Raw genomic sequence first — 12,056 nt, forward strand, 5'->3', positions numbered from 1 at the left:
CCATGACTAAATAGTACTGTGTATAATACTAATGCAAAATACAAGCAGCCTATCACTATACATCATTTGGTATAATTCAAATGCAAAATACAAGCAGGCCATGAATAAATAACATTTGGTATAATATTAATGCAAAATACAAGTGGTTAATGACTATAGAGCACTTGGTTAAATGCTAATGAAAAATACAAGCAATCATAGACTTTACAGCATTTGTTAAAATACGGATGTAGAATACAGATAGTTAAAATTGATGTGTACCTCCTTGATAGTGATGCCGACCTGACCATGTACAAGAGTGTGACGGTAAATTTATATCATGATTATAAGATTACAATATTACCATATGTATTCACTTTTAAGTCAAGACCGACTGCAAACTGCACTGACCCAGATCTGTAATTGCATAATGCACTGGCAGGTCTGGGTTTGTGCAGTTCTTAGTGTTTATCAGTAAAACAGCATAGACCCTGATCTGCAGGTGCATAATTCTATGGCAGCTAAAGATCTTTTGTTGTTTGCAGTTTTACTGGACTTATAAACAGGTACATATGGTATGTCTCTTTTGACTTGTCACCCTAACTGTCTGCATGTCAGCATTTCATAAATCTATCTACAGATTTACATTTCTATATTTTATAAAATAGGGCATCTTGTTACATTTAACGGTTGATAAAAAACTTGATCATGTGGGGTTTTTTTGTTTTTTTTCTATATAGCTGCTTGTCTTTTAATATTCTTCCTAACATAGAAAGAGATTGTGATATAATTAATTCCAATAACCACCAATACCGCCACCAGTAAAATAGTTGATGGATTTTTATATTCCTGCCACAAGATGGAGCTTATTGTGTTATGATATCCATATGTCTATTCAACTATCTCCGATTTCATTTCTGTACAATAACAACAGTTCTCTACCATCTGCTGTTACCAGACTTTGTTTATGGCTTGCACTTAGGGTAAACAAAGAAGCCTATTAATATTGGGACTCAAAGGTCAAGGTCATTGCCACAGGAAAGATGATATTTTCCGCACAAAAATACAAGTTCTTCATCACAGTCTTGGACCAAACCGTGTGGATGACTTAAACTTGGCAAAGAAGCCATTGATTTTAAGGACAAAAATATCCAACACTAAGATCATTTTGACTAAAAGAGAGAAAAATACCCTCTGTATGAAAGAAGCTTATTTCTTGGGGGTCAAAAGGTCAAAGTTATTGACATAATAACTTTACAAAAGTTTGGAGGATTTGCTCCTAAAGAATGGAAGAGAACTGTTGATTTGGGGGATCATGGTTAAAATGTAGCTGAAAGAAAAATGGGCTTTGCAGATAAGCTTTTATTTTCTGAGTTTGTTGACCAGACAGCATAGATAGCTAAGATAGCATGAGACAAGGGAGAAAGAACCATATAGATTATGTGGTTAAAGGTCATAGTAAGCCTAATACAATAATTATTTGAGCAGATAATGTTTAGTTCAAAAACAGATACCTTGACCACAATGTCCAGGTCATTTAGACCCATGGTCAATAATCTCCAGAGTCAACCATGTGGAACTCAGCCTTCAAAGGAACAATGAGTCAGCCATGGTTAAAGAATATATTGTGTCTTCACAGCACACACAGAAATCTTCTTCTTGTAAAGTATTTTAGTATCCCCACCATAATGTGGCTTGGACATTATAACCATGTAGTGTTGTTCTTGATCTATCCAGTGAATGTTTTCATGCAGATCAAAGTCTTTGAAACTGTTGTATTTGTTTGGCATTTGCTTTCCAATGATACGCCACTAGTTTCTTTTAAAACTTTTTGGTCTGATTTTTGATATGTTCTGTTCATGTTTTTGATTAGAAGTTTTCTTTTAAGGATAGTTTTGTATGATGATTAAGTTTAATTATTTGAGTTTTCATCTTTGCTTAAGTGGGAAAAAATCTTTTTTTTGTTGTTGAAAAAAGCACTTTTTTGGAAAGCATAATGGACTTGTCTGGGTAATTGTATTTGATTAATTGAAGAATCCACAGACTCTATTTATCCACCAGCAGCTGTTTTTGGTCCTTGAAATTCTAATGGGTTTTTAACCAGTCTTGCATGTCTGCTGTCCTAATAGACACCATGACAGTTTCACTATAAAATGAATAAATTCATTGTTTAATAACTCTATTTTTTTGCACCCAAAAAAAAAATTTCCATTTATGATCTTGATATATTTGTAATAAAGAAAATTTTCAGAAGAAAAGCATCAGCTTGATTCAAAATAGTATGCAGATGAGTGGGTGTGGTTATCTCGATTTGGGTGATGAATCAGTTGTATCAATAGTCTTGTCCTCCAAAACATATGAATGCAACCTTTAATATTATATTAAAACATTTACAGTATCAATAGATATGACAGCTGTAGTAAGAAACTGGTATTAAGGAAGATTTTATCAATTGAACCAATTATCTTTGAGTAATTTCAGGACTTGCAAGCTCTGTATGTAAGCTCAGGAGCATTGCAGCTCAAGGGAGACAACTCTTACATCAATAGCCTTTCTCACCCTTTAACAAAGCAGCTATTGGTGCAGATATTTTATTGTTGCCACCTTGTACAGTCCTTGGCTTCATTGATTGTACACACTCTTAAAATGATTTCTATGTCTCCAAAACTAGGAAGGAAATGTAAAGAATAAATCATTGCTGCAAATTTGTTACTTTCTATCAAATTATTAAATTCTTCCAACATACTTCATAAATTGTTTAACTACTGTAAAGTACAAAAATATTACTTATTATTTTGGCAGCATATTTATCCAAAAACCTGAATTCAAATAGATACTTGGTGGATAAGAATGTTATTCAACATTAGTGTTCAGTTTAATCAAATAAATTGAAAATTATCTATAGAAAATATATATATTTTACTTGCATGTGAATTAAATCAAGATAATAGGATCTTAAAATTTGCTAATTTTATTTACTGATTAATTAAACATTATAAATGAATTTCACACTACTGGGGAAGTAAAGTGAGAGATGAGGAGAAAAAAATTAAGTGACTTGTTAAGGGAGATAGCAGGAAATAATCTGCATCCTGTTTTTGTGTGATAGGATATTGCCATACTGTTTTATATGATTAAATCCGTGATGAGAGCTGCATTACTCAGATGCATCGAAAACAGGATCTGTTGTTTTCCACATGGTTTGGAATTTCTGATACAAACGCAGGTATTATTTTCCTTTTATTTCTGCAACTGAATTTATTTCAATTAGTAATTGTATTGTCAGGACTGGAAATAATGGGTAAATATTTATTTATCTGGATTCAAAGATTTTAATGAAAGTGCACAAAAGCAAAGATTTTTGTTTCATATTTTATGTAAATGTACTAGAAAATATTACATTTATTTGTTTTACAGCATTTCTGTGTCCTGGGCTGCATCTGATTATGATTTGTTCCTCTTATGCCTGGATGTTTACAATTTTTTTAAATTCTTTTTTTATTTTGTCTCCTTTTTTCCATCCCATCTAAAATATAACTTTGTTTTACTGTAGCTTCATGAAACCCATTCATTAGAAATTTCTAGTTTTTACTTGAAGGAGTACGATACTTAGCATTACTGTGGGAAAAGTGGAGGTTTAATAAATTTAAATATTTTAATTTTAATTTTGTATCACAAAATTTGTTTCAGAAATTATACAAAGTACAACTTTTCATCAACACTATATAGACTTGGGTAAGATATTTCCTTCATGATCATTTATCAGCTTCAAAAATTAAAACATTCGATGTCTTGATCAGTTTTAACACTCAAAAACGCCTCAAGCACTGCATTTATTAACAGCTAATAGCTTATTGAAACTTAAAATTATACTCTTTACTTCCGATATGCCTCTAAATATACCATTGGAAAATTACTCATAAGAATGTCTGTGTATGTTGATGAGGAAGTTTAAATGATTGAAGTTAGAAACAAAATTTAAATTTATTGACATGAATTAAAATTATCCGACTTTTTAAACTGCGTGCAAGTAGTATACTGCCTTTGATTTAAAAGATAAATTCTTTTAAATTTCCTCAAGGGATGTGGACTGTTTGAGGAAAAAAAATAAGCATGATTGATCTTCAAGTTGATATAAGAGGATATGTCTACCAATATACATTAAACAAATTTCCTTAAAAACTCAACTTTCCTCAGCAGAGTATAACCTTTATGTACTTATGTGCTGTAAGAATACCAATGCTTAAAGTTCCTGACAAGATATGTTAAATTTCTTGAATGGATAATTCATCTTGCTATCATAAAAGGTATTCAAAATTGTATCAGCTCAGTTTGTGATTTGTAACAATCATAAAATTCATGCACACACACACACACACACACACACACACACACACACATATATATACATATATATATATATATAGCTAGATGGAGAGAGAGAAAAGAAATGAACACTGACAGCATTGATGAGTGTTGTATAATGAAGATGGGAATAAATAAAAGTTCTTAGGTTAGAGTGATTGTTTTTGTTGCTGTTGTGGGGTTTAACGCCATTTTTCAGCACACGATGCGCTATGCATGGCGGCCAGTATTAATGGTGGAGGAAGAACCCGGGAAAACCCCGGCACAAACCACTGATCCATGAGAAGCTACTGGAGAGCTTTCTCACATAACCACATTGGATGAATCCTAGACTCGAACCCATGCAGACAGAGGTGAGATGGCAGTGATCCGTAATGGAGGAGCGCTTTAGACCACTCGGGGCCCCTAGAGTGATGGTAACTTGATTTTATTTCAGTAGGGTTATTATAAAAGAAGAAAGGTTGGGTCGGTTGCAACATGGTACACATAGAGAATAAGAAAATAAAAATATTCCAGCTGGTATCCAGTAAATATTTAGAATTCAGGCTGATGTAATCCTTTTGGGATTATTGCTGTATATCTTTTTTGAATTAAGCATGTTGGAGAAAACAGAAAAATTATTTAAATAAGTATGCCTTGGATGAGGACCAGTTTTACTTGTGCATCAAATTTCAGTTTTCCTCTACATTCAAAGGTAAATATTTGTGGTAAAAGCAGAAATCTTGCTCGATAAAGAAATTTAACAAATTTAACATTAATGAAAAATGTGCTACGGTAGTTCTTGCAACTCTAATTTGGGGGGCGGGTTTTAAAATTTTGGTTTCTGAACAGTTTCATAATTATAGTTTTGAAAAAGAAATGCATGATTCTTTTGCAGTTTTTAAATATGCATTTGGGCCAAAGAAATATACATGCCAACCATAATACTGTTTTACTCCCGTGGTAATCAAAGTCACATTAAATATAATATATCATGTTTAAACCATTGCAACAGGAAATTTGGCCATGTAGTCCATTTTATATTCAAGTTTGGAGCAAAGAAAAAAAGGAAACAAATGTACAGCAAATGAAAAATTATACAGGAGGGAAAATCCCATGTAATTATCATTTAAAGAGTGAAAAAAGTCCCTTGGAATAACATTATAAATAAACACAAGATGTTTAATAATAATAATAATAATAATAATAATAATAATTATAATTATAATAATAATAATGATAATTATGATAATAATGATACTAAAGATAATTCAGTTGCAAAACAACGGTTTTCTCTGAGACCTTGACAAAATACAGCTCCTAAATTGTTTACACATAAAGAACTTTTAACATCAAATAACTACTGTATTTTAAAGCAACATGCATTATTTTTTTCTTTCTAAACATCCCAAATTGGCAGATTGAATGTATAATTGTGCCTGAAAAATTTAACAACTTAAATTATCTTGTCAATTACAGATCATTATTGTCACTATTATCATATTTTGGAACAAAAGTTTCTCCAAAATAATGAAATTGTTGAGTTTGGCTAACTTTATTTGTTTTAACATGCATGCCATTCACTTAAATCAAAAGAAAAGACAGTTAAAAAAAAAGAAATTGTCTTATTTCTTGATGCTGTCAAAAATCATGGTGGTCTAGTGGTTAGAGCATCCCTCTTGGAAGCAGGAGGTTGTGGGTTCAAACCCCAGCCAAGTCATACCAAAGACTTACAAAAATGGTACTAACAGCTGCCTCACTTGGCACTCAGCATTAAGAGGTTTGTGTTAGGACCGGTCAGCCAGGTGTCAGAATAATGTGACTGGGTGAGACATGATGCTACGTGTGTAGTGATATGACTGAAAAATTGTTAAAGTTACTTTAAAAATTGTAATCACACACACACACAAATGGTAGAACTATCACTTCCAATCTTTATATGTAGCGAGATCTTTTCGACAAGCTATCTGACATCTTTTTTTTTACCCTACCCTGTGTAAATGATCACCGTGTAAACTAATGAGGACATTAGTGTCCACAATTTGAAACTTATTCAATTGCAATTGAAGTAAAACAATAAACATGTCTCAGAGCTTTTATCCTATACAGAAAAAACTTCTGAAAATTTTTCAGCATGAAAGAATGTACTCGGACTATATTTATTCAGTTTTGTCAAGCGTACCAGCATTTTTGGTCAACGTTTTTGATTAAATAGATTTATTACAAAGATTAGATTTTCTGAAACACAAAAGACACCACTATACCTGACAACCCTTTATTGATTTTGACAATGGGCGAATACAGGTATTGCGGGGTAAAAAATATTTATCCACTCCAGTGGGTAAGATCAATTCATTAGAGGGTAATGTTTTTTAGCCACACAAAAATGGTATTGAATGGGGCTCAGTATGTGTAGAAAAAAAATATAAAATAACGTGTCACGTCCCAACTTGTAGCCCTCCACCTCTATAAACACAACCTTTGAAGTTGTTATTGACAAAAAAAGTTATTTGTAACTGGACAAACCATAAGATTGTTATCTGCCATTTGGAAGCCATGCACCCCTAGTGTGACACTTAAAAATGTTGGATTTTTCTCAGTAGTACTTGCTGCACTTATATGAATATTAGCTCCCTTTTTTACACTTAAGGACTTGTTACATCAAACTTTAATACCTTTGACAAAGGCCAAAACAGGTAAGATTAATTTCTGATATTGAAGGTTACTTATTGAATTTCATCATGTATACGGTTAAGGACATATAAACATTGAGTCATCGTCTTACAGTTCATGTAGCCTATGATTACTCCCAATAGTGATCATTAGTTTGAAGATTTCTAATAGCCTAGGAATGCAATTCGGATGATGAGATTTTTAAATGAAAAAAATCTCATCAAAATAAATGAAACAATGTTACAAAATGAGATAAAATCATTGGAGAAAATTTAGGTAAAGAAAATTCATGTTTTATATATTTTATTTTAGAAAATATATGATTGTTTATTGAATGGCTTAATAATTGTTTAAAATTTAAATTAATCAGAGCAAAACAGTCAAACTCTGTTTGTCATGAATAAGAAACATGTTAAAGTTGCAGTATTTGAAAGCATTGTTTTTTTTTTGTTGGTACAATTCACAATATTTTCACGTTTTAAGTAAGTTATGGACAATCTTTTTGGAGATGTTTATTAAATATCTTTAGATTACAAAAGTAGCCTAAACTGTGCTTCATTGCAATGCAGTTAAATGGTTTGATATGCATTATGTATGTCTGTTTTAACATCATCGTCTGTTCATCAGCACATAAGTGGCTATGGTGATGATTAGAGGTAAAGATGATAAAAGTGAAATAGAAATGCAGCTAACAAATTCAAGATGATAAACAATGCCAAATAAACGTCAACATGAAATAGTACAAGGTAAAAGGTAAATATATAAATAGAAGGAATTAGCAGAACAGTTTACAGGGATATACCCTTCCAAATAAAAGTAAACATGAAGCAGTAAAGATGTTAAAACTCCATGGAATGTTTTAAAAAATAAAGAATACAAGTAACACATAAAAGCCTTAAAGAACAGGGTCAAAATTTGTCTTTCTACTTCCCATAATCTTATGTTGGTCCAACATAGACCCTTATATACTGTGACATAATGCATGGGCAGATCATGGTCTATATTGTTTTGTTGTACAGATTACACTGACCCAGATCAAGGTCTGTATTGTTTGTTGTGCAGATTACATTGACCCAGATCTGCTAATGCAACAGAAGATATGTGTCTGAACTCTTCTCGTAAGCAAGTGTTAGGGTAAACTGCATTCCCTCCACATTTTCTCTCCAGTATTGCAACATAGTGTTCCTTAATTGATTTCAAAATTGTCTGAATGAGAATGAATGAATGGATGGATTAGTGATTAAATGAATTAAAATGTAGTAAAGGTGCTATGAATGAACTGTCAGCTTTTTTTTATTTACAAGATTAATCAGAAATTGATGAAGCATGGGCTTTTAACTTCAGCTACATTTTTCTGCACTGGCAACTTTTCATACAGTGATGTTGGCATTTTATTGTTGTACATTGGATAGAAAGGACATGGATGTACTCTTGGTAGAACATAATTAGTGGAAGAGTGGCAGGTAGATAGGTAGACAGAACATTTAATTTGATTGAATAATTATTCAGTTAAACTGGTTGGCACATAGATATATAAAAATCATTATTTTATTGAGTGTGGGCTTGCTAGCAGTAATGAATAATTTGACAGGTAGGATAGACAGCTTTATTTTACATTAGTTGAATGACAGTATTCCTACTAAGTTTTGTTTTTTTTACCCAATGAAACTTTGTCCATCAGAATAGAGGGAAAGTTTTGTTTATATATTTAACCAAGTTTTAGAGTAATAACAGCAGAACTTTAAAGTGGAGAGGCCTCACCTATGCTCAAGTATATGTCAACAAAAAAAGTGGTCAGATAAAAAAAATGAGGTTAACATCAGAGTTGTTTTGATGTTTAAACATGCAGACCTGGGTAGGGTGGATGTGTGAGGGGAGATAGATAACCTGTTATCACTGACTCATGCCAAAAGTCAACTGTTACAAACAGGTGAAAAATAGTGTCCAAGCTGGACAAAGTGCTAGCAAGCCTTGGATCAAAGGTATGTTTAATTGGAATCATTTGGGATTGGAGTTGGGGTGGGAGTGTTGGATTGTGATCTAACATTATGTTTGGCAGGATGGGATGGTGGATTATGGAGTTGGCCAAGGTTTTGGGTGGGGCATTCTGGTTTGTGGGAGTGGTATATTATGGGGCCTGCTCTGTGTCGGGTGGGATATAGGATGGATGGGGTGGGAGTGGTGAGTTATGGGGACTGACAATGTCTTGGGTGGGACTGGGGTAGGGTGGGAGTGGTTGATTTTAAGGCTATCATTGTGAAAGGTGGGTAATAGTGCTTTACAATGTTCTGCAAAATGTATGAAATTAAAAGTGAGGAAACTAAGCTTGCAGAAATATTATTCATGTAATGTATGAAAACTATAAAATATATTTTGTGGGTTGACATGTGACATAAATTGACACAGGAATACTTGTTGAATTTATGAAAATGAAATAGTGCACGAATATTACATATGACATTTGGAGATCTGGAGTTATTTCAAACATGCTACTCATGGGGGGAAAATATTAAAGGATTCATGTTTTTTATCATCAGTGAAAACAAGAATCTGAGGTAAATTGAATTTGAAAAAAAACATTGTATAACCTTCAATGAGAGAAAAGCATGATGGGTCACCATCATTGATGTGTTACAATAAATCAACTGATGCAGTCAGACCTTAGTCACTAAACTTCTCAAAATTTTACATGTTACATTGTAAATGATTCTCGGACAAGATTATGATATTCACCAGATGTTTGTTATAGACAGTAGGTGGGGTTGGAATATGCTAAAATATATCGATGAGCAATACTGCATACTAAAAATTGCAAATTTGACATCAGTGCAAAGTTTTTCACATGAGATGTTTTTAGTAGGCTGTATAATACTTAGGAAATTGAACTCGGTGCCTTTCCCTATGACATACCAATGCATCCTGCCCTGGATGGCCTGTGCAGGTATCAAACACACGACCATTGGAATATGAGCCCAAATCTCTACCATTTCAACTGCCATGGTTCACTCAATAGATACAGAAATCAGAAAGATATTCAGTAATTTCTGTTAGTGTGGACAATTTTCAAGAAGTTTGTGGTACATAAGGGACGAAGTGTGCTGAAGATCAACTGACTTAAAAACATCAAATCTTCAGTAGTGTTTGCACACAGTTTAGATTCTGGATTGATTTGTGTCTCGATACATGGCTTGCAGCAAGCAAGGAAAATAGAATCTTCAAGTTAGGAGAAATCTAATCTTTAGAGACCAAGATTTGGACCAGGGACTCCATTCAAAAAAGCATGGTCAAGTCCCTGCCTCCAATCATACTTCCCAGCGGTTATATTTTTCTATCCTGGCTACATACAGTGGGATGATGTTTTTTATTGGTCATTATATATACCATTTTGTAGAAAACAATATTCAGAATATGAACAGTTTTGCACTTCACAATTTGTTTGTTGAACATGTCGAGTAACTGACGTCACATAGGATGCACTTAAACTTGTGCATCCATGAGATAAGATGGATTTATCTGTCCCAACAGCTTGGGATAAATATGTCCAATGAGCAGAAAATAAAAGCACCTGAAAATTTGTCACTATTTATACATAGCAGTTTTTGGGAGAAATTTTTAAGAGAAAATAATTCTTGAAAATCTGTTGTTAAATCTATTGTAGACCGCTCTGTTAGCCTAGTGGTTAGAGCATCAGCCTCAGATGCAGGAGGTCTTGGGTTTCATCCCCGGCTGAGTCATACCAAAGACTTACTAAAATGGCACTGACAGCTGCCTCCCTTGGCGCTCAGCATTAAGGGGTTAGTGTTGGGATTGGTCAGCCTGGTGTCTGGATAATGTGACTGAGTGGGGACATCATGCTACATGTCTGCAGCATGATGCCCCAATGCTAGACATCACTATAAACTGTCAAACTGCAGACATCGTAGTGATATGACTGAAAAGTTTTTAAAGCTACGTTAAAAATCCAAATCACATCACACAAATCTATTGATATAGTTTTATATTTTTCTGTTGTAGGAGTGATGCAGTGTCACCCCAAGCTGCAGATGTAGTTGAGAAAGTGATAGAGGACGGATCTACTCCCAAAGAAAAGGCAACACATAAGGAACAGTCAAAGTTTGATGATAACCAGAAAAGTGGAAGCACGTTGAATCTAAAACGAGAAAACCATACCCCAGAAAGTGGAAATTGCTCATCTGTGCCAAGACACGGTGAGCCGATAGAGCATGATAGAAACGGCAGTGATGGTGATAACCAGTTGGGTTTTGCTACGTCAACACCAAGCAAGTCTTTGGAAGATCTGAGGCAGAGCTATGCATTTGGAAATTTCCCAATAGATGAAACTTCGCCAAGGCCATTTCCCTACAATGGAGCTAACGTAAACTTCTGCAATTTCAAACCGTATGAGGACAGTATAAATTTGAGATTTTCGCTAGAGAAAGCTAGAGAAGAGTTTCGGCAGAAGTATAGTCATTTGGGTTCACCATATGAAGAAAACTTACTGCGACAAAAGTTCTCCTTGCCAAGTGCCAGAGAAAATTTGACCTCAAAATTTACACATGAAGACTCAGTCACCTCCGACTCAATATCTGCACCACCTTCACCAAGCAAGGAGGATTCTGGTAATTATTCGGTGAAATCGCCTTACTCTTCAGAGAGTGATAGTTTTCAGATTCCAAAACCCAGAGAGGGACTGTACTTCTGTCATTTGTGTAGCTATGCTGGTAAGTTTGATTAATTTTTGATTTTCATACCTACATCATATCTTCCTGTATGTACAGGACATTTACCTGTGCCTTTTCGCCCTATCACTGTCTGCTTATGACAAAGCTCATTTTGCTCGGTAACTTTTGATGGATTATATGCATTGAAAATGAACTAGGTTTTATATTTTGGAGATATTTTTTGGTTATATTTTTTTTACTAAAATTTGAGGTGAAAATTTTTCATGATATGAAGCTTTATATTGATGATGCAATGATTTTTCTGTCATCATTCGGCATTATAAATTAGCAGAATTGTGGCCCCTTATTGCTTGTTTTACTCACTTTTGTTTTCTCACA

At 33.7% G+C, this 12,056-nt stretch overlaps 1 protein-coding gene across 1 annotated transcript in view; it reads left to right on the forward strand.

Moving 5' to 3' along the window:
* The window catches only part of LOC149784528 (uncharacterized), a 53,046-nt gene that overhangs the window by 12,172 nt on the left and 28,818 nt on the right, over nucleotides 1-12,056 (forward strand). Inside the window, exon 2 of the mRNA XM_089932614.1 lies at nucleotides 11,011-11,717. Within this exon, the coding sequence (XP_089788740.1) occupies nucleotides 11,011-11,717 (707 nt within the window). The remainder of the gene's footprint in view (nucleotides 1-11,010; nucleotides 11,718-12,056) is intronic.

This window comes from Sinohyriopsis cumingii, chromosome 14 (genome assembly GCF_028554795.1).
Source record: "Sinohyriopsis cumingii isolate HCF-2022 chromosome 14, ASM2855479v2, whole genome shotgun sequence".
Taxonomy (NCBI): Eukaryota; Metazoa; Mollusca; class Bivalvia; order Unionida; family Unionidae; genus Sinohyriopsis; species Sinohyriopsis cumingii.